Genomic DNA, 25,056 nt, shown 5'->3' with positions numbered 1-25,056 from the left:
GCAATCCCCATCAAAATACCATCCACTTTTTTCAAAGAAATGGAACAAATAATCCTAAAATTTGTATGGAACCAGAAAAGACCCCGCATAGCCAGAGGAATGTTGAAAAAGAAAAGCAAAGCCAGTGGCATCACAATTCCGGACTTCCAGCTCTATTACAAAGCTGTCATCATCAAGACAGCATGGTACTGGCAAAAAAACAGACATATAGATCAATGGAACAGAATAGAGAGCCCAGAAATGGACCCTCAACTCTATGGTCAACTAATCTTTGACAAAGCAGGAAAGAATGTCCAATGGAACAAAGACAGTCTCTTCAACAAATGGTGTTGGGAAAATTGGATAGCCACAAGCAGAAGAATGAAACTGGACCATTTCCTTACACCACACACAAAAATAGACTCCAAATGGTTGAAAGACCTCAATGTGAGACAGGAGTCCATCAAAATCCTAAAGGAGAACACAGGCAGCAACCTCTTTGACCTCAGCCGAAGCAACTTCTTCCTAGAAACATCGCCAAAGGCAAGGGAAGCAAGGGCAAAAATGAACTATTGGGACTTCATCAAGATAAAAAGCTTTCGCAAAGCAAAGGAAACAGTCAACAAAACCAAAAGACAACCGACAGAATGGGAGAAGATATTTGCAAATGACATATCAGATAAAGGGCTAGTATCCAAAATCTATAAAGAACTCATCAAACTCAACACCTAAAGAACAAAGAATCCAATCAAGAAATGGGCAGAAGACATGAACAGACATTTTTCCAAAGAAGACCTCCAAATGGCCAACAGACACATGAAAAAGTGCTCAATATCGCTCGGCATCAGGGAAATCCAAATCAAAACCTCCATGAGATACCACCTCACACCAGTCAGAATGGCTAAAATTAACAAGTCAGGAAACGATAGATGTTGGCGGGGATGTGGAGAAAGGGGAACCCTCCTACACTGTTGGTGGGAATGCAAGCTGGTGCAGCCACTCTGGAAAACAGTATGGAGGTTCCTCAAAAAGTTGAAAATAGAGCTACCCTATGACCCAGCAATTGCACTACTGGGTATTTAACTCAAAGATACCAATGTAGTGATCCGAAGGGGCACACACACCCCAGTGTTTATAGCAGCATTGTCCACAATAGCCAAACTATGGAAAGAGTCTAGATGTCCACCAACAGATGAATGGATAAAGAAGATGTGGTTGTGTATACACACACACACATGCGCGCGCGCACACACACACACACACTGGAATATTATTCAGCCATCAAAAAGAATGAAATCTTGCCGTTTGCAACAACATGGATGGAACTAGAGAGTATTATGCTAAGTGAAATAAGCCAGTCAGAGAAAGACAGGTATCATATGATCTCACTGATATGAGGAATTTGAGAAACAAGACAGAGGATCATAGGGGAAGGGAGGGAAAAATGAAGCAAGATGAAACCGGAGAGGGAGACAAGCCATAAGAGACTCTTAATCTCAGGAAACAAACTGAGGGTTGCTGGAGTGGAGGGGGGTGGGAGGGATGGGGTGGCTGGGTGATGGACACTGGGGAGGGTATGTGCTATGGTGAGCACTGTGAATTATGTTAGACTGATTAATCACAGACCTGTACCCCTGAAACAAATAATACATTACATATTAATAAAAAAATAAAAAAACCAGAATGTTTTATTTAGAAGATTGAGAAGGTAATTTAAATCTTATATGAAAATGAAAAAGCCTTAGGATAGCCTGGATACTTTTGACAAAGAGCACAGCTGAAGGACTTACTCCATTAGATATCAAGACTTAGTATGAAGCTACAATATTTAGGACATCCTAATATTGGTACAAGGAAAGAATACTGGACCAATAGAACAGAACAGATAGCCGAGTAGAAACAATGTACATAAGGTCACCTCACTTATGAGAATGATTCCATTCTAATTCAATGGATGAGGATAACCTTATTTTTTACTTTTTAAAAAGATTTTATTTATTTGAGGGAGAAAGAAAGCACGAGTAGGAGGAGGGGCAGAGGGAGAGGGACAAGCAGACTCCCTGCTGAGCAGAGGGCCTGATGCGGGGCTTGATCTCAAGACCTGAGCTGAAGGCAGACGCTTAACCAACTGAGCCACCCAGGCACCCTGAGAATAATCTTTTTAATAAGTGGTGTTGAATCAATTAGACATTCACATGGGAAAGAAAGTCCAACCTTTACAAGAATTAAGGTGAGATGGCTATTAGACCTAAATGTGAAAGCTGAGCTCATCAAGCTATTAAGAAAAAACAAAGCAAAACCAAAACCAGAGGGGCTTATCCTCTTGAACTGACGATAGAAAAGTTTTTCTTAAACTGGACATAAAAATCTCTGACTACTGGGCGCCTGGGTGGCTCAGTTGGTTAGGCGACTGCCTTCGGCTCAGGTCATGATCCTGGAGTCCCGGGATCGAGTCCCACATCGGGCTCCCTGCTCAGCAGGGAGTCTGCTTCTCCCTCTGACCCTCCTCCCTCTCGTGCTCTCTGTCTCTCATTCTCTCTCTTGCAAATAAATAAAATCTTAAAAATTTTTTTTTTTTTTAAATCTCTGACTACTAAAGTAAACACTGACAAAGTGAAATTCATTAAAAGAGTAGGGAGAAAATATTCTGAAGATATATTTTCAGCAAAGGACTCATTTAGAATGTAAAAAAGACCTCTAGAAATTAGTTTTTAAAGGACAGATAAATTCAAAATAGGCAAATGGGTAGAAAAGATACATCACAAAGGATATAAAAGAAATACATCAAAAATGTAAGAAAAAGTGTTCAACATTATAATTCATTATCGATATGAAAATAAATACTAAAATGAGATCATCACTACATACTTACCAGAACATAATTTAATTATTAGGACCAGAGTTTGGCAAACTGTGACTCACAAGCACAATCTGGCCTACAGCCTGTATTTGTGTTGACTAAGAATTATTTTACATTTTAAAAAGGTTGTTAAAGGGCGCCTGGGTGACTCAGATGGTTAAGCGTCTGCCTTCGGCTCAGGTCATGATCCCGGGGTCCTGGGATCGAATCCTGCATCGGGGTCCCTGCTAGGCGGGGAGCCTGCTTCTCCCTCTGCCTCTCTCTCTCTCTCTCTGACTCTCATGAATAAATAAATAAAACATTAAAAAAAAAAAGGTTGTTAAAAACATATGCATCAGAGATCACATATGGCCTATAAATCCTAAAATGTTTACTGCCTGGTTCTAATAGAAAATGTGTGTTGGCCCGTAAATAAAGACTGACTAATTTTTGGCAAAAACTTTATTTTTTTTCTTACATTTCTTACATTTCTTTCATCTCTTATATTGTGGATGGTTTTGTGAATGGACACAACCAATTTGGAAAAATCTTTGACAGTACATACTGAATAAGTCTAAAGTGATCATCAGATTTCTCTTTTGGGTAAAAGAACAACAGAAATGAATGTTTTTATCCACCAAAATCATGGGCACTCAGGGTCTTTGCAACTTTATAATAGCCAAACACTGGAAACAAACCAAGTGTTCATCAATATTAACAAGGTAAATTAATTTTTTTAATGTTTATATAATGGAACACTATGTGACAATGAAGAACTAACTACTGATAAATGCAACAACATGGAGGGATCATATAGATACAATATTGATTGAAAGAAATCAGACTGAAAAGAGTACATAAAAGAGTAGATATCATGTGCTTCCATTTATATGATGTTCCAAACAGGCAAAACTAATCTATGGTTATAGAAGTCAGAATATTGGTTACCCATAGGAGATTACAGAAAGGGGCCAATAGAAAGTCCTCTGGATATTTGGAATGTTCTACATCTTTTCCTGTGTGTTCATTACAGTGGTGTATACATCTGTAAAAATTCAACAAGGTATACACTGAAGATTTGTGTACTTCACTGTATACATTGCACTTAAAATTTTTTAAAAGTTCTCAAGTTTATGGATATCATGAATTTTATTCATAGACATAGGTCAGAACCACTGACCTAAGGTGAAATTATATTGAAGATGTTGCAAGAAGAGATAGAGGAGATATTCTGAAGTCATGGGTTGACTTTGTGAACTATGGCTACTAATGAGTCATGAAGGTGGACAAAATTCCTTAAGGCAGTACCTTACTGAGTATCGAAATAACTAAATCACTAATATGGTAGGGAATTTCATGTGGCAATGGAAAATGGCCCTGGCCAAAGGAGAAGGGTGAGCCAACATGTGAAAACCAAGATGGTTAAAAAATCAAGGCAGAAAATAAAGAAGGCACAGAGAAAATGATTTTTAAAAAAGGCATGTTTGAAGGAATTCTCTGAGTAATTGAACATGGAGATTTGGAGAGAACTATTGTTCTTGTTGTCATGGGTGTACCTGGCTCACTTAAGGAAGTGAAGATGGGTCTTGGGTATGATGAGAAGAACCATTCCTTTCACAGAGGTAGGAGAGAAGGAGGTATGGATGCATAAATGATTAACAATAAAGGCTTAATGGGTGGGGGGATGGGGTAACTGGCTGATGGACATTAAGGAGGGCACTTGATGTGATGAGCACTGGGTGTTATATGCAACTAATGAACCACTAAATTCTACCCTGAAACTAATAATACACTCTATGTTAACTAACTTGAATTTAAATTAAAAAAAACAACGAAGGCTTAAATTAAGAAAGCAAATGAGGAAATGGAGAGACTGGAATGTGAAAAATATTAAGGAGAAATATTAAGGAATATTGAGAACAGGTTGTGTTCATTTGCCATGGGGAGAAAGAGAAGAATTCTAAATGATTCTCAGGTTCCTTTTTGGGTAAATGGGAGAGGCTGTTGCTGTTCACCTGAGAAACAGAAATGTGAGAGGAAGAAAAAGTGGAGGTAGGGGAAGGTTTTGAGTGCAACTTGGCAAGATGGCATTTGAGATACATCTCCGACATTCATCTCTATACCCCTGTACATCCGAAACTAGAGATATGGATATAATCTGGATAGAGATAGAAATGTTTACTTAAGAGTCATCAGTAGATAGATTTTGGCTTTTTTTCTGTGGATGATGTAAACCAAACTCGTGGGGAAGAGTGAGAGTAAAGCAGAAAATGAAGAGAATAAATAAGAGCAGACAGAAAGATAAGAGTGAAGAAAACCAAAGAAAAATGATGTCACCATAGTTTCTGGTTTTGTGAATGGACAAATGAATGTTAATGAGTCCATAGTCTCTCATGGTTTGTCTCCCCCTCCGATTCCCTCCCTTCATCTTCCCCTCCTGCTATCTTCTTCTTCTTCTTCTTTTTTTAACATATGCACTTGTTTCAGAGGTACAGATCTGTGATTCAACAGTCTTGCACAATTCACAGCGTTCACCATAGCACATACCCTCCCCAATGTCTATCACCCAGCCACCCCATCCCTCCCACCCCCCAGGGAACCAATATTTTCTGAATGACCTATGCTTGACGTTACAAGATAAGGCATAGATAAAATATCAAAGTGCAAGACAGATTAGTGGATTTTAATGTAACAGCGTATGAAAAAATCAGTGATATGGTTTCCAATTACATATTGCAACTGAATTTAAGAAACAAAAAAACTTGCTGGGTTTTAGTGAATATCGAAGAAAATGTCCACTATTATCTGAAAACATTATTAAAATACTTTCCTGTATTGAAACTACCTATCTGAGGATAAGTATTTTCTTCACATAATTCAGCCAAAGCAACTCATTGAGACAGAAAAGATGCAGAAACAGAGATGAGAAACTTGCTGTCTTCTATTACACCCGATGATAAACAGATTTTTAAAAGTCTAAGAAAATGTCACTCTTCATTAACTTCATTTTTTTTTGGAAAATGCAGTGATTTTTCATAAAGCTATGTTATTTATGTTAGCATATAACAGGTTTCTTGTTTTTTAAATAAATCCATACATAAATAAAATGTTCTCAATTTTAATTTCTAGGACAATAAATATCGATAAACGCATATAAACAAAAGCTCATTGGGGTCTTCAATAGTTTAAGTGTGTAAAGAGATCCTGAGACCAAAAAGTTTAAGAACTGATGAATCACACAATTAAGAAGTCACTAATGAACTTACAGAGAACAGTTTCAGTAGAGTGATAGAACTACAAAATTAATTCTTATGAGATGACTTATAAATGGCAACAAGGAAGACATGAAAGTGGCCATATGATAAGCTTGGCTGTAAAGCCTAAGAGAAAGACTGGCCATAATTTAAATTAGTATGTAGATTAGAGAAAATATTTTTTTTTAGAATTCAGTTAACTTCTTCCTAGATTATTTTATAAATTTAAAGAGACCCCTATCAAAATACAAACAGGATTTTAAAATGGGACTAGGAAAGTTAATGTTAAAGCTCATATGGAAAATTAAACATTCCAGCTCTAAAAGATAAGAGTTATGAGTGAAAATGAACCATATCAGATGACAAAATTTATTGTGAAAATTTCATAATTAAAACAGTGGAGAACTGGCACATGAATGGACACACTATTGGAATATAATGTAAACTTCAGAAATAGGCTCAGATATGGAAGAAAATTTAATATACTATAAAAGTGGCATTGTGAATTACAGACTATATAAACTTTTTAAATAAACAGCATGAGGCAACTGAATGATTATTTGGAGGAAGATAAAACTGAATGCATATCTCACCACACATAAAAATAAACTCCAAATGGATCAGAGATCTAAGTGTGAAAAATGAGGTAAATATGTCTGATTTACTGTCTAACCTGAGTGTGGGGCAAGAATTTATAACAATCACTCAATATAGAAATGGAATCTGACTGGTAAAATGAACTGCAAAAAAGAAAATTCTGCAGGGCAGAAGAACCATAAGCAATAGCAAATAGTAAACACAGAAAAAAAATTTTCATTTATAACATGTAAAATGTTTATTATCTGTGATGTATCAAGAGCTATTGAAATTAAGAAAGAAAAGGCTTAAAAAACAGAAAAATGAGCAAAAGGTACACTTCGCAAAAAACTAATTTAGCAATGGCACTTAAGTGTGTGAAAACAAGCTCAACTTCTTTCATAACAAAGTAGGTGCAAATTGAAACTGCACTGAATTGATATTTCTCACTTATTAGAGTGGCAAAATTTTAGAAGTTTGAAGAGGCACCTTTTAACAAGGCTTTGGGGAAACAGGCTCTCTTACATTGCTAGCAGGAATGAAAAATTGTTCGACCCCTTACTAATTGTTATGTATACATTTACTCTTGATAAATGAGGAATTTCTGTTAGGAATTTTTGTTGAAATTAAATTTCCAAAAGTATAAAACATATACAGAGTGAGAGGTATGCAGAGTGGTATGCAAATGATTTTTGGTGGCATTATTGGTAATTGCAAAATATTAGAAACAACTTCAAATGTTCATACTACATAGGAGATTGGTTAAATAAATTATGATGTATCTACCCAGTGCAGTACTACCAGATGTAAAAAATAGAAGGAATTTGGCTTTTAAATGCAGTGTTTTGGCCATTTATATGATATTTGGGTTTACATCTACCATCTTGCCGTGAGTTGATATAGAATGGTTCCAGGACATACTATCAAGTGAAAAACGTCAACATGTTAATGTATGTAGTATTTTATCTTTTATCTAAGAAAAGAAAAACAATATATGTGTTTTGTTTTTTTTTTTTTTTTGCAAAAATAAACTCCAGCAATATACTCCAGAAATTAGTGAATGGGTTAACCAAGAGATAGAAGAAAGACTGACATGTCTCTGGGTATACTATTTGTGTAGTTTTGACTTTTGGAACATAATATATTTTTTGTCTTTATTTTTTTTTTAAGATTTTATTTATTTATTTGAGAGAGAGAGAATGAGAGACAGAGAGCATGAGAAGGAGGAAGGTCAGAGGGAGAAGCAGACTCCCTGCCGAGCAGGGAGCCCGATGCGGGACTCGATCCCAGGACTCCAGGATCATGACCTGAGCCGAAGGCAGTCGCTTAACCAACTGAGCCACCCAGGCACCCTTTTGTCTTTATTTTAATTCTAGTTAGTTAACATACAGTGTTATACTAGTTTCAGGTGTACAATATGGTGATTCCACACTTCCATATGTCACCTGTGCTCATCACAATGCACTCCTGAATTTCCACCACCTATTCAACCCATCCTCCCTTTCCCCTCTTCCCTGGTATCCATCAGATTGTTCTCTATAATTAAAAGTCTGTTTCTTGCTTTGACTCTCTCTCATTTTCTTCCTTTGCTTGGTTGTTTTGTTTCTTAAATTCCACATATGAGTGAAATCATATGGTATGGAACTTGATATTAAGGTTTAACATATTAAAAAATAAAGTCAACAATGTGGGGTAAATCAATATTGAGTGTATACAGAAACCAAAAAGTGCCTAACAGTAAACAATTGGTAACAGAACCACATAGAAGAAAAAAATTCAAACATCCTAACATTTTGAACACAATGCTTTGGCTATATACCCTTGATGGGAAACATTGTAAAGACAAAAAGAATTGCAATAACAATTTTAAAATAGTGTTTTATTTATTGTACTGATATGAGGATAGAAATTCTGAAATGAATTTGTTGTATTGTAGGATTTAAAAATATAAGTAATAAGTAAATAAATATATTGATGCTTTTGCTCGCTGTGAGAAAAATGAGGAATAATAAAGAATTAGGAAATTAACAGAAGAATCCTATGTTACTGGATTGGGATTAAAGGCATAGACACATAGAAGCAAAAATGTCCTAGTAGCAATGAGCATACCTAGATTCCATATCTGGTTTTATAAAACAATTGACCACTAAAAAGAACACAAGTTCCTTATATGAGAGGACTGATTGCAGAACTGGGGCATCAAAGTAAAAGGTGAATCTGGCATCATTCATGCCAGAAAGTAAGTGCTCAAAAACTGATGGTACATATTAAAAGGAGTTCTCATGAAATAATCTAGGACAATTTGAGCATCAAAATAATTAAGTACAGCAATGACTTGAGTTATATTGATTACAACAGAATTCAAAAGTTTTTACCAATATGAATAAATAAATGGCAAAGGGTGGGAGGGAAAACTCTTCCATACAGTATAATGCTAACTAAGAGAGGAAGAAAGAAGGATAAAGCAAGAAAAATTATCATTCTATAATCACATAATAATAAATGATTTAGGGAAGAATTATCAATGGATTTTAAATTACTGGGTCAAAGTTTGTTGGAAAGTAATTTCTTAATTTCCAAATATATGGAGATTTTCTAGTTATCTTTTAAAAAATATTTTATTTATTTATTTGACAGAGAGAGATACAGCAAGAGAAGGAACACAGGCAGGGGAAAGGGGAGAGGGAGAGGCTTCCCACAGAGCAGGGAGCCCAATGCGGGGCTCGATCCCAGGACCCTGGGATCATGACCAGAGCCGAAGGCAGACGCTTAACGACTGAGCCACCCGGGTGCCCCTAGTTATCTTTTGATAAACATTTCTATCTCATTTGTATTTTAGCCAAAGAATATGTACTTTATGATTCCAACAGTTTGGAATTTAATGAGAATTGATTTATAGCCAAATCTATGGTCAATTTTGATAAATATTCTTGTTCAAATGCTGGGAATATATATTTTTCACTTGTTAGTGAGTTCTGCTTTGTTCATTCTTCTCATACAATTATTGAAAAAGGTATGTTTAAAATTTCACACCATGATTGTAGATTTGTCTGTTTTTATAGTTCTGTCCATTTTTGATTTAGTAATGTTGAAGCCATATTATTATACACATACAAGTTCATTATGCTATGTCTTTCAGATGAATTAAATCTTTTATCATTATGAAATAAACTTTTTAAAAAAATTTTTTTGCTGAAAAGTCCTCTATAAATCTGTCAGATTATTAATAAAGCTACACAATTTTTCTGTCAGTTACTGTTCGTGTGGAGTACCTATTTTTATTTCTCACTTTCCTTATGATTTATATATGCCTCTTGTAAACACATAGTTGGATTATTTTTTCAAATCCTGTCTGACAAACTTAGAATATTGAGTTCCATTTTCAATTAGTATAATTACTGATACATTTGGTTTCAATTCTGCCATCTTAGTACGTTTTTATATTTTCCCACCTGATCTGTGTTGCCTTTTCTATCTTTTATTGCCCCCTATTGGATTTGCTTTTTTATTCTATAATATTCCTCTATAAATTTGGAAGTTAAACATTCCTTTTCTATTAGTGATTGCCTTTGAATGTACAAGTTATACCTTATTCATCAAAGCTTAATATTAAATATCATTTTTATCTTTCTCCTGGATAATGAATAAAGCTTACTTTCAACCTGTTTACTTATATGCTATTTTTTGTGAATTTTAATTCCATAAATATTCTGAACTTCAGAAGACATAATTATTTTTGTTTTATACAGTCAATTTTTATTCATATTTAACCACATATTTACCATTTTCTTTTTTTCCAGTGATTCTTTTTTTTTTTTTTTAAATTTGAGTATCGTTGACACACAGTGTTACATTTGTTTCAGGTGTACAACACAATAATTCAACATATATCATTTTCATTGTTCTTGTTTCTTGCACCTCCATTCTTCCATCTGTGACCATTTTCCTTTGTTTTAAGAACATCCTTTAGGATTTCCTTAAGTAGGAGTCTGATTTTGTCTTGTTCTCCTGACTTTTGCTTGCCAGATAGTCTTCATTTCACTTCAATTCCTGAGGTGTAATTTTGCTGAGTATATGGTTTTAATTTAGCAGTCACTTTTTATCAGCACATCGACACTGTCATTTCAACATCTAGTTTTCTTTGTTGCTGTTGAGAAGGTATTCATCCGTCTTATCATAATTCTATTGAAGATGATCTCTTTATTTTTTCCTCTTTAAAATCAATTTTTTTCTTTTTTTCTGTAATGTTGTTATGAGGCGTCCAAATGTTGATTTCTTCTTATTCATTCTGCTTGAGGTTTGTTGAGTTCTTTCAATGTAAGAATCGGTGTCTTCAATTCCAAAAGCCACTATTTCTTCAAATATTGCTCTTCTGCCATTCTTTTCTCACCTTGTAAAAGTCTTCTCATTTTATTTTGTTTTTAAGGTTTATTTATTTATTTTAGAGAGATTGAGAGCACATGCATGGAGGGCAGGGACAAAAGGAGAGGGAGAGAGAAACTTAAGCAGACTCCGTGCTGAGAGTGGAGCCTGATGCAGGGCTTGATCTCATGACCCTAGATCATGACCTGAGCTGAAACCAAGAGCTGAACGCTTAACCGAAGGCACCACCCAGGTTGTATGTCTGTTCTTACTCTTTCCTCTCTCTTCTGTATTCTTCTAATTCTCCTTGCTTCATTCATCACTGTTTCTTCTAATCGACCTCCAGTAATGTTTTTAGTTATGTCTAAACTGCCTTTGAGTTCTTGGGTTTTTGTGTTATGCCTAAGCTCCAGATTTTCCAACTGCTTCTCAAATCTTAAATGTCCCTGTTTGTAGTTTGTAGTTTTTTTGCTGAAATATTTAAATTCAGCTTATAATTTTCATATACAGAATACAAATAGTTCTTTAAAGTCTATGTCTGGTAATTCCACTACCTTGAGTGTCAGTGAGTTTGTTTGTATTATCTTTTATTATGTTATAGCTGATTCAAGTTGTTTTGTCTTTTCATGTGTCTGTTTATCATTGTACTCTAGCTACTGGAATTAAATATTATTAAAAGAAATAATTTGAAGTGTACAGTGATTTTTTTTGCTTATATCAGAGAAATCAGAAACTTGAAAAATATGAAATCACCTTAATCCAATTTTCAGGCTTCAGATTTTTATTGGTTACACACATAACTTAATCCTGGCCTGAATTTCATGTCAAGAGTGGTTTAAGCCTAGTCCATCCTTATTTCTAGTGTACAGGTCTTTGGCATTCAAAAAATAAGCTCAAGGTGGTCGAACCTTATCATACTCTGTATTTCTGCTTTAGACCTTCTTTGCTTGTGAGAATGTGAAATGAGCTTCGCAACATTCAGTCACATCTTCAGGTTTGCAAATGCATCCTTGGCAAAAGTGACCCAAAAGTCATAGTCATTCTTCTTGGATTTCTGTCTTTTTCTGGATTCTTCACTATCTTATTAGCTTCTCAATGCTAATAGTATTTTTTTCCATACTTTTTTGTTGTCTTTAACACAAACATCATTGCAGATTGCCCATCTGTCATTATTAGAAGCCAATGCCCCTAATACTCTAATTTAATTTAGCTGTATATTTCCTTTATAAGCACTGTAAGAACTGGCATTTTTTCAAATGAGCTCTTTGGAGTGGAGGAAGTAAAATCCATGAGCCCTTGAATATGTAGGGCAAACTGTGTAAATAGATTCACTTTTTTTCTAGGAGAAGTTTTGTTGCTTTTTATCCAAAGGTGTGTGTTGTTTGTGTGTGTTCACCTACAATAGAACAATCTTAAAACTTAAATTTATTTTATCAATAAACCCAGAATCAAAATCTTCAGATGATACCAGTGAAGCCTGTATAGATGTCTTGATCTTGTTCTAAACTTTACCAGAACCTTTTATAAAAACATTACTCTGAGGAGGAATTAGTTAATGAGATACTAAATATAAGTTCCAACTGGAAGAGGAGGAAACAAAAGGAAAAAAAAAAAAGATTGTAAAAGCCCTTACAGTCCAATTGGTTAAGTTTTGTGACTTGAATATTAGCATTTTTAAGGCATTTGTGAATATCTCAATCATAAGCAATAAGATGATCATTTCTCTCCCTTCAACCTCCCCCAAATCTTTAAAAAATGGATTTTTTCTCTTTTTTACATAAGCAGAATCTAAGAAGATATTTAAAAACAGAGGCAAAATAGTATATTTTAGGTCAATTAACAGCATAAATTTAGACATGTTTACTTCATGAAGATTCATGTGACACTTGATTTTTCCACTCAAGAAGATGTGAAATTAGAATAAAAATATTAAGATTAATACTCTGTGATAGATTTATCTTTTGGAAGATTTTAATGCTATATTTAAAAAAATTAGACTACCATATATCTTTGTCTTCAAATCGTTTTAAATATCTCAAAGATTATGTATCTGTGTTGCAGAATTCATTGGCATACTAATGCATAAAATAACTTAGCAGCATAAATAGAAACTTTACATTTACATATTAACATACATTACATTTCTTTCATTATTGTTAACCTAAATATCAGATATATAGGTTAAGAATAATTCTTAAATAGAATCCCGATTAAACGCAAATGTTACCAGTCGACGTCTGTACGTTGTTCACAGTACATAATCCGAAAGTATTGAGCATAGCCGCTGCAATTCTAATGGCCAAGAAAGTTATTTACCTATCGAAATTGCCCAAACAATAGCAATCTTCATGATGGCCTTAGTCCGCGAATTGAAACGGCTATGCTCAATAGGATTACGTATTGCTACATACCGATCCAGCGAGATAGCGCAGAGGTGCATGATGGACGCTGTAGAAAATAAAACATCCAAAGAAATCCAGACGGGGCACAAATATCTAGGTAGTGGCCAGACATAATCTGAAAAAGAAAAGAGAGAAGACAAGAACATATTATCCAAATTAAACAATCTAGTTTTACATTTTAGTCTACTTTTTTTTTTTCCTCTCATAATCTAAGTTTTTTAAGGAGAGTGAAATTTGGGAAACATGATTTTCCATAGTAATGATAATGATGACAATGATGATGATAATACCTTCTGTGTTACATACATTATTTCTTATTGAGATAAAATTTACATAATATTAATCATTTAAAAGTGTACCGTCCTGTGGCATTTAGTACAGTCACAATATTATGCAACCTTCACTTCTTTCTAGTTTCAAAACATTTCATCATTCCAAAAAGAAACCACTATTCATTAAGCAGTCACTCCCCAATCTCCCCTCCCCCAGCCCCTGCAAATCTCTAATCTGTTTTTTGTCTCTATGTATTTAACTAATCAGTATATTTCATGTAAATGGAATCACACAATAGGTGCCTGGCTTCTTTCACTAACATACAGTTTTCGAGGTTCATCCATTTTGTAGTATGTATTAGTACTTTATTCCTTTTTATGGCTAATGCTCTTATTAGTTGAGATTTTTTTTATGCTCTTGCAAATAGAATCCTTTTTAAAATTTCCTTTATGGACAGTTCATTGCTAGTATGTAGAACTGTAACTGCTTTTCGTGTGTTAATCTTGTATACTGCAACTTTGCTGCATTCATTTATTAGATCTATTTTTGTGTGTGAGGGTTTTTTAGGATTTTCTGTTACAACATCATGTCATCTTTGAATGGAGATAATTTTACTTTTTCTTTTCAAATTTTCCTTTGCCTTTTATTTTCTTTCTTGTTTAAGTGCTCTATATATGATTTCTAGTGCACTGTTGAATGGAAGTAGTAAACACAGCCATCTTGTCTTTTTCCTGATCTGAAAAGAAAATCTTCCATTCTTTCACAATTAAGTAGGATGTTAGCTGTGGGTTTTTCATAAATGCCTTTTATCATGTTGAGGAAGTTTCCTTCTATTTCTAGTTTGTTGGGTGTTTTCATCATAAAAGAGCGATGGATTTCGTCAAATGCTTTTTTTTTTGCATCATTTGAGATGATCATGTGGTTTTCTTACCTTAATTCTATTAATGTGATGCATTACATTGGTTGATTTTTACGTGTTGAACCATCTTTGCATTCCTGTGATAAATCTCATTTGGGCATGGTGTATACTGTGATGTTATATTTAGTTTGCTAGTATTTTGTTGAGGATTTTTGCATCTATATTTATAAGTAATATTGGCCTATACTTGTCTTTTCTTGTAATGTCATTATCTGGCTTTGGTATCTGGATAATGCTGGTCTAATAGAATGAGTTACCAAGTGTTCCCGCATCTTCTATTTTGTAGGAGTTTGATAAGAATCAGTGTTCATTCTTTAAATGTTTGGTAAAATTTGTCAGTGAAGCCATGTGGTCCTGGACTTTTCTGTTTTTGTTTTCTTCTATTCTCTATTTTGTTCATCTCCATTTTAATCTTTACCATTTTCTTTCTTTTGATAGTTTGGGTTAAGTTTGTTCTTCTTTTCTAGTTCCTTAAGATCTAGAGTTAGGCTATTGATTTGGGATCTTCCTTCTTTTTAAAGGTAGGCATTTACAGCTATAAATTTCTGTCAGAGCACTGCATTTGCTGTACCCCATAAGTTTTGATAAGTTTTCATTTCACTCTTCTCAAAATATTTTCTAATTTCATTTGTAATTTCTTCTTTGATCTATTGGTTGTTTAATAATGACTGTGGTGTTTAATTTCCACATATTTATGAATTTATCAGTTTTCTTCTGTTATTGATTTCTAGTTTCATTTCATTTTGGAGAAGATCCTTTGAATGCTAATACTTAAAAATTTTAATGCTTGTTTTGAATATGATCTATCCCAGAGAATGTTCCATGTGCACTTCAGAAAAATATTTTTTCTGCTGTTCTTGGATGGGGTGTTCTATATATGTTTGATGGGATAAGTTAATTCATAGTATTGTTCAAGGCCTCTATTTTCTTATTTATCTTGTTTAGTTGCTCTATTCATTATTGAAAATAGGATATTCATGTCTCCAAGTATTATTTTAGATCTTTTTTTCCATTTTTGTCAGTTTTGCTTCCTATATTTTTGGTATCTCTTGTTGGATGCATATTTAGTTGAAATTATTATACCTTCTTGATGCTTTGACACTTTTATCAATATATAATGTCCTTCTTTGTCTCTCATAACAAGTTTTGTCTTAAGTTCTATTTTGTCTGACACTAATATAGCCACCTCAGCTTTTATTGGTTACTATTTGCATGGAATATCTTTTCCATCCTTTTACTTTAACCTATTTGTGACTTTGAATCTAAAATGAGTCTCTTATTGATAGCATATACAGGAAGGTTCTTTCTTAACTCATTCTGACATCATGTATTTTTAACAATCCTGTTAATCTTTGCCTTATAACTGGACAGTTTAGTCCATGTACATTTAAAATAATTACAGCTACCAGAAGAATTTATTTCTACATTTGTTATTTGTTTTTATATGATACATATCATTTCCTCATAAATTTTTCTGTTATTCACTTTATTTGTGATTAATTGATTTTCATAGGGTAACTTTTGATTTTTTTCTTGTTTCCTTTTCTGTATATTATTTTAATTTTTTTCTTAACTTGGGAATTAAAATGATAACCTTAACATTATAATAACCAAGGTTTAATTAATACTAATTTTGTTTCAGTAGTATACAAATTTTTGCTCTATCTCTTTCTGTCTTTGTTATTGTCACAAATTACACCTTTACACATTGTGTGGCCATTAACATAAATTTGTAAGTATTTCTTTATGTATTTGCCTTTTATAGAAGATAGTAAACAAAAAAAGAAATAATCCCAAAGCTAGAAAAGAAATAAGAAGGTAAGTAATCCCATTAAGTTAACATGTATGGAAAGATGAAGGACCATAGAAAAGTTTAAAAGTTCCCATAATTCATTTCATAAAATAATATAGTGTCAATTTCAAAATCTATAAAACACTGAAAGAATGAGACTAGAGACAAATAACATTCATTGATATAGATTCAAAGTTACAAACAAAATATTAACAAATAGAATTCAGCAAAGTGTCAAAGGAATAATACCATGTAAAAACAAAAACTATTTCAGGGATGCAAGGGTAATTCAATATCATAAAAATCTGCCAATATTATACCTTATATTAACATTTGTAAAGATATTTTATGACCTTTTAATAGATATTGAAGAATAGTTTGATAAAATACAGAAGCTATTCCTAATTAAAATTTTAATTATATAGTGATGAAAGGAATCCCCTTAAATTTTATAATTTACCAAAAACCAATAACAAATATTATAAACAATAATGAAATAAGTACATTTCCATTACATTAAATTCAGAAATTAGACAGGACAGAAATTTACAGTCTTCAAAGCAGCTACCATAATCATGCTCAATGAAGGAAGGGTGGAAGCTCTTGAAATAAACAGAAAGAGGACATCTCAAATAAGTAGAATTTATAAAAAGAACCAAATGGAGAATTTAGAGTTGAAAAAACATATAATATCTGAAAGAAGAAAATCACTGTATGGTCTTAATAAAAGAATGGAGATGACAGATGAAGAGCCATTAAAACTGAATGTAGATTAATAAAAATTATCCAAACTGAAGAAGAGTGAGAAAAAAATTGAAAATAAATGAATATAATAGGGACCTATGGAACAATATGTAGATGTGTAACATTTGAGCCATTGGAATCTGAGGAGGGGAAAAAATTGATACAGAAAAAGTATTTGAAGAAATAATGGTCTAAAACATCCCATATTTTTGGTGAAAAACAAATTTACAGATTTAAGAAGTTCTGCAAAACCCAAATGGTTAAACTCAAAGATAATCATGCTTCAAAGATAAAGGAAACCATCTTGAAGTAGCTGAGAAAAATGACTTTTTAGGTATAAGGAGCAATGGCTTGAACAACTTCAAATTTTTCATCAGATATCATGGAGGCCAAAAGGCAGTATAATCATAACCCAGAATTCTACATCCAGTGAAAATATCTTCAAAAAAAATGACTGTGAAATAAAGAAATTTTCATATGAGGGGAAACAATGAACTGATTGACAGGAGACTTGCTCTAAAAAATGCTAAAAGATGTTCTTCAGAAAGAATTTATACTACAAGAAAACTTGTAAACTTCAAGAATGAATGAATGAAGAAGAACAGAATTGGTAAATAATTTGGGAAACAGATTATTTTTCTTATCTTAGGTCTTTAAAATACATGTGACTATTAAAAATTATAACGTTGTCTGAGAAGTTTCTCCATGTGTATAGATTTATCCCCATATTGCAATTAAAACAAAAAGGAGGAAAGGAACCTATATGGTTATAAGGTTTTTATATTCACTTGAAGTGATAAAATAGTAACTGTAAGAAAATTGTGAAACTTTAGGTATGTATATTTTAATCTAGAGAGCAATCACTAAAAAAAAAATTGTATGAAGAAATATAGTCAAAAATCCAGTAGATCAATAAAAATTGAATACTAAAATAAAGTGCATAAACCCCAAAGTAAATCAGAAATAAGAAAAAAAAAGGAATAAAAAGAGATAAATAGAAAACAATAAAATAGTAAGCATAATTCCAAACTAAACAATACTTGCGCTAAATGGAAATGGTGTAAGTATAAATTGTAACAATTTAAAGAGACAGTCATGCTGGATTTAAAAGAACAAAAATAAATATTACCCAGTTATATGCTGTCTATAAGGAACCCTATAAGTTTGAATATGATGATATAGGTAAACATACAGTAAAAGGACAGAAAAGGACACACAATGCAAACACTAATCAAAGGACTACTGGAGTTGTTATGTTAATATCAAAGTAAATTTCAGATCAAATAATATTACTAGGAATAACATAGACCATATTACAATGATAAAGTTGTCAACTTATCAAGGCTATATAACAATCCTAAACATTTATGTACATAATAACAGAATTTCAAATTTCATGAAGCAAAAAAATTTCATGAAGCAAAAGAAAAGAAGAAATCAAAAGTACAATCACAATTATACTTTGAGATTTCAACATCCTTCCCTCAGTAACTGACAAAAGTAGGCAGAAAATTGCCAGCGATAAAAAAACTGAATAGCATTAACAATGAACTTGACTAAATTGACATTTATAAAACACTCTATCCAACAATAGAAGAATACACATGTTTTTCAAGAGCCCATAAAAAATAGACCAGAAAAGACCATATGCTGGGTCATAAAATAATTCTTAAGAAATTAAAATGATTGATATAATGCAATGTCTATTCTCTGACCTTAACAGAATTAACCTAAAAACCAGTAACAAAAAGATATCTTGAAAAAGTCCAAGTATTTGAAAATTAAACAACACAGTTCTACATAATTCATGTTTCAAAGAAGAAGACTCGGATTCATTTAAGAAATAATTTGAACTAAATAAAAATTAAAATAAAACATATAAAAACTTGTGTGTTGGTGCTAAAACAGTGCTCAGAGGGAAATTTCTAACATTGTTTATTTTAGAAAAGAAGAAAATCTCAAAACCATGATCTAAATTTCCATATTAAAGTCTTAGACAAAGAAGGGCAAATTAAAATGAAAGTATCAGAAGAAAGGCAGTCATAAATATAGAAGCAGAAATCATTGAAACTGAGGAAGGACAATAATAGAAAAAAATTCAATGAAAGGAAACGGTTTTTTTAAAAAAAAAACAATAACACTGCTAAACTCCTAGGCAGATTGAGGGAGAAATAAAATTAGAAGACACAAATTACCAATATTAGTGATGAAAGAGGGACTATCTCTACAGACTCCACAGGCAATTATAAGGGAATGTTATAAATGGTAGTTTGTCCATAAATTTGCATGGACATTTGGGTCCTTAGACATAAAACCACAAATTTCTGAACCATTCACTGAATTCAGGATTCCAGTGGAGAGTCTGTGCTGCCGAGGGAAAAATAAGATACAAATACATTGAATCTTCAACCCAGAGTTAGCTTTTTCCTTGGGCTAAGATTGGCCCACTTGCCACTGACTGAAGAGTGCCAAAGCCAGGGATGGTTGACTGGAAACTTAGCCTAGATTTGACTGCATAGCAAATAAACCCTTTTTAGGACTCCAGGGTCTTTTGAGATGGCATCCCAGGCTGTCACTCAAGTTGGTATTATTAACAGAACTAATTGTCTCCCAGCAAAGTCTCCTATAGGTATTTCCCATATACGGGTCCATAGTGAAATTTTTAGCAATCTACCGTGAAAATTGGGAAATTAAGTATAACAGTACATTTTAAAAATAAAGCTGTATTTATTCCATTTAAATGACTTATTTTTATTCTGAGATTATATCTTCCCTCTAGAATTCAGAAGCAGAAGAGTCCAGCCCATAGGATTGGCTGGATTTTGCTTTACCATTTTATTCCTGCCTGTGTATTTTTGAAAACGCAACTCTGCTTTTGATATTTCCTATCACTTTGCCTTTGACAGAGTTCCCTGGATATGACTGGATACTGCATCTAACATCAATTATATCTTATAAATGCTTTTGGGAACATGCCACTAACTTTCTCCCTTGGAATCACACCCACCTCCTTGTAACTTGATTTTTCTCTGATAATTAGACTGTTTCCACCCACTTGAACTTGATTTAGAATGATTGGATCTTCTCTGTACTACTGTTCCAAAATCTCTTGCTTCTGACATTGAGGCATTTTTAAAATTTACTGTTAACTTGATCTTACAGATCGATTTGACCTTGACCCTGAACTTACAGAGCCACTCCCAGAGCTACTGCCTTTTTTGAGCCAAGGTGATGACACCCAGTGCCCTCTCCTCTACTAAATACATATGTCAGAGTTCCTTTTCAGTCATCCAACGCAGCGTCTGTGTTTCTGTGACACGCAGATTTCATGGTTCTGCAGTGAGACGGTGATGTTTCTCCTATGTGTCTCGATGAAGTGGGCGGGGAGATGGGACATCCTACATATGCAACCAGCCAGCCCCCTAACTATAAAATAGGGATTTCCTGGCAGCACTATGCAGGATGTTCAACCTCCCCGCCCATGTGAAGGTTAACTGCTGCACCACGAAGTCCCGCTTTCTGCCAAGGGGCTTGCTGTTGATTGATGCTTCTGTGTGTGAACATGAAGGCCTCTTTCAACCTGATCTTCTGTTCCTGATGAACTGGTTGTGATTATTAATAGCCTAAATGATCTAGAAGCCTGGTAACTAAGAACCCACCTCTTATTCAAACTTAAGCTCCATATTCTAACAATATAATTTTCCATCGACTAAAATAAAAAGAGAAAATTCTCCTGACACCTGAAAGGTTTGATATGATGTAGAATATCTTTTGAAAACACTCTGGATTTGTTCCCGGAGATAGTCCCACAGTCTATATACCCTGGAGTTTTCCATATAATTTACGATTGAGTTCCTTTCAAGCTGACTTTAAGTCTCTTCCTATGGGCAAATGGTAAAAAAAAAAAAAAAAAAAAAATCTGGTGATATTCTCTTCAGCGGAAGACAACAATTTTATGGATCTTGGGTGGTGGGAAAGAGAGAAGGACATGGAAGAAATCATGAATATTTTCCTGGTGGTCTTTGCTTAACCAAGTATACCTTAATGAGGATTTGTGCTACATGACTCCACCCTCTAGTCATCTGATCTTGGAGAACATTATTATTCAAAAGAGAAAGGAATTTAAACAGCATTTCACCCAAGCCACTTAGAAAATTTCATGCTTAATTTGAACAGTTGAAATTTAATTTCTTTTTTTTTAAAGATTTTATTTATTTATTTGAGAGAGAGCGTGAGAGAGATCACAAGCAGGGGTTAGGGGTAGAGGGAGAAGCAGACTCCCTGCTGAGCTGGGAGCTGGATGCGGGACTTGATCCCAGGATCCTGGGATCGTGACCTGAGCCGGAGGCAGATGCTTAACCAACTAAGCCACCCAGGCGCCCTAAAGTTTAATTTCAGTAGGAATCAAATAAACACAACAAACTCATATATATGTGTGTCCTTTCACACACAGCTTCTCTTTACACAGAGTTCTTGATTAGGTTGAGGAAGTTACTTTCTATTTTAGTTGTTTTTTTTTTTATCACAAAAGGGGTTTGGATTTTGTCAAATGCTTATTTGTGTCTATTGAGGTAATCAGGTAGTTTTTTTCCTTTATTCTATTAATAAGGGGTATTACATTGATTGAGTTTCATATGTTAAACCAACTTTGCTTTTCTGGGATAATATCCATTTTCTTAGTGTTCAGCCGTTTTTATAGATTGCTAGATTCAATTTACTAGTGTTTTGTTAAGGATGTTTGTATCTATATTCATAAGAGATGTGGATCTATAGGGGTTTTTTTTGTTTTTCTTGTGATGTCTTTGTCTGGTTTTGGCGTCAAGATAATACCAGAATTCCCCTCTCTTTTATTTTTGCAAGACTTTTTTTTTTTTTAAGATTTTATTTATCTATTTAACAGAGAGAGAGAGACAGCAAGAGAGGGAACACAAGCAGAGGGAGTGGAAGAGGGAGAAGCAGGCTTCCTGCCGAGCAGGGAGCCCGATACGGGGCTCAATCCTAGGACCATGGGCTCATGACCTGAGCCAAAGTCAGACACTTAACGACTGAGCCACGCAGGTGCCCCTTTGCAAGACTTTTTGAAGGATTGGTATTAATTCTCCTACGGAACTGCCAGATAATTCAAATCATGACAATTCTCTGGAAATGAAGGTCTGAAGGAGCTCTAACCCTGTTCTGTTCCCCTCTGGCAGCTGTTAGCCAGCTGGTTTGCACCCTCGTTGGAGGCTGTTGGTTTTTAAGGTTACCTGGAAGCCTCAGAGGGGAAATGAGACTGGAGCAAGTTAAAATGCCACAGGGATTGCTGCTCTTACCAAGTTTCAGTCACTTTTCTTGCATAAACACTCCCCAATTGCTGTAAGCCTTCAGTTAATCTCCAGAGTCCTGAATTAGTTGAATCTGACAATTTTTGTCATTTTTCCTGTCGCTTTAACAAAGAGAGGATTTTGGAAGTCCCTAGTCCACCATTTTTGCTGATGTCCGCAATCCAATTTTTGTGTAAAAAAATACAATTTCAAATTTTATAACATCAGAGAGTTTAGAAACTGTAGGAAATCTTTCATGCTGAGACCATATTATTAGTATAGAGAATGGAAATGGGGATTTTGAATAGTAGTATGAATGAGAACATGGAAATGTCATGTTCATATCTAGTTCCCAATATCAAGGGGTACATTATATACACTGTCCTAAGTAAACCTATAGGTATATTTTACAATGTTTTCTAATGCAGCATTTTAACATTAATAATCGTCTCAAATATTTTATGCCACTCATTTCTTTATCTTTTAAATTTTTATGTTTAGATCTTGCTGCAATTATTTTATTCCAGTTTATTTTGCATTATTTAAAAGTATTGCCATTGTCAAGTTTTGTATTTATATGTAGACAAATCTGTCAGTGTTCTGATTCGTGTCATCAAATGTGGCTTGCTCATCTCAGGTGTTAGGTAAATAGCCACTAGTTGAGTAAATATCCGATCCACTTTCTTCTTGTTTTTCTTTGGGTCAGTTTTAAAGAGTCAACTTTTTAATCTTCCCAGAATTAATTTTTGAGTGTGAAGAGAGTTGAGTATCTCAAATTTAACATGTTTTCTTTCAGCATTGACTTTGATGCCTCATTTATCATAAAGAGTGTCACCCATTGCTGTACTTTTTTTCCCCTTTTGTTTCTATCTGCTTACTCCTACAACCACACATTATTATTATACTGGCTGTTGGCTTAGAATATATTAAAAATGGTTTTCCTATTACTATCTTTGGAAAGTGTTTATTAGGAGTATGCATTGAAGTTTATTAAATGATTTTTCAGGCTCTCCCAGCATGAACTACAGTGTATTGCATTTAACCTACTGTAATACCATATTTATATATTTTATAATATAGTGAAAATCCTTACATTCATTAGATAAAAAGAAACTAGCATTAGTTAAGTGTATTTTTTTCTAGGAAACCTTACATGGATGATATCATTGATGCCTCAAAATAACATTATAGTGTAGTTACAGATTAAAACTAAAACCCCTGAGGTTTGGTGATGTTCATGCTCCAAGTGATGCAGTTGATAATTTGGAATTAATATACATATGAAAAAAAAAGAGAAAAAAAGAAAAAAAAAACAGATGAAAAGCCATGATTCCATCCTGCTTTTTCAATGTGTACTGTATTTCATTTAAAATTTTTTCCATATTAGTAACTAGGAGGTCACTATATAACGAAGAAGCTAACATGTAAATAAAAATTTTAGTGACATGTAGTACACATGATGTTCTGGAAATACTGAGTGTGATAAACTTAACTCCCTCCAGGTTTATGAGATAGGCTTCTCAGAGAAGGCTAGGGAGGGAAGAAAGTGAAGTCTGGAAGAAGCAAGTGATTTGGAGAGCACATCAAGGAGATCAGAATGACGTCTCAGAACAGGATATTTGTGAGTGAGGGAGTTAGAGAGTTGGAAGGAAGAATTTTATACAGCGGCCCCCAGTGATCCACAAGGGATCCATTTAAGACCACCAGTGGATGCCTGAAACTGTGGATAATACTGAACCCTATAGATGCTGTTTTTCCTGGACCTACATACTTTTTGTAAAGTTCAATTTATACATTAGGCATTATAAGAGATTAACAACCACAACTAATAATAAAATAGAACAATGTAACAATACACCATAATACAAGTTTTGTGAATGTGGTCTTTCTCTCTCTCTCAAAATATCTTATTGTACTGCAGTCACCCTTCTTGTGATGATGTGAGATGTCAAAATGCCTGGGCGATGAGATGCAGTGAGGGGAATGACGTCAGCGTGGTGACGCAGCATTGGGCTACTAGTGACCTTCTGAAGCTGTGTAAGAAGGAGCATCTGCTTCTGGCCTGTGTAACTGAAACTGCTGAAAGCCAAAACCACAGGTGAGGGGGACTACTGAATTGAGAAGTAGGAAGTTGATTATTGAGGTAGAGCAGTTCTTAATTTTTGGCAAATTAAAAGAATAGCCATAAAAATCATGGCATGCTTGAATTTACAGAAAGGTTGTGCTTTAAAAAAGGCTTATTGCTACTTTATTTGGCAATAATTCCAACTATATGGTACCCTATATTTCTGTATGGCCAATTTTTTCAGTTAATGCAGTTTTTCTCATTCTCCAACTTCCTTTGTCCTCCTAATAAGTTAGAAACCATGGCTGGGAATGAGTCAAGATTTCCTTTTACCACGTCCCCATTCTAACTGAGGAGATGAAACCTTGGTTGAATTTTAGTATTGTTTTGAATTCTAGTCCCATCATTATAGTTTTTAGAAACATTTTAAAATTCTACCATGGATTCAGCGCTCCTTATTAATTTCTGGTAGGGTTTTATATTTCTTTTTGTTTGATTTGACAGGACATGTATGAAATTTGAAGAGCAGTCTCCAGCACTTTTACAAA

General features: G+C 33.9%; 1 protein-coding gene across 2 annotated transcripts in view; it reads right to left on the bottom strand.

Moving 5' to 3' along the window:
* HTR2C (5-hydroxytryptamine receptor 2C) overlaps positions 1-25,056 on the bottom strand; it is a 265,143-nt gene that overhangs the window by 29,141 nt on the left and 210,946 nt on the right. The window contains exon 5 of one of the 2 annotated variants that reach the window (XM_035006112.1): positions 13,327-13,527. In XM_035006112.1, coding sequence (XP_034862003.1) covers positions 13,327-13,527 — 201 coding nt within the window. The remainder of the gene's footprint in view (positions 1-13,326; positions 13,528-25,056) is intronic. The other variant, XM_035006121.1, reaches the window with a different exon arrangement.

The sequence above is a fragment of the Mirounga leonina genome, unplaced genomic scaffold (assembly GCF_011800145.1).
Source record: "Mirounga leonina isolate KUSES-001 unplaced genomic scaffold, KU_Mleo_1.0 Mir_101664, whole genome shotgun sequence".
NCBI classification, from domain to species: Eukaryota; Metazoa; Chordata; class Mammalia; order Carnivora; family Phocidae; genus Mirounga; species Mirounga leonina.
This window is presented reverse-complemented; position numbering and strand designations above follow the sequence as displayed.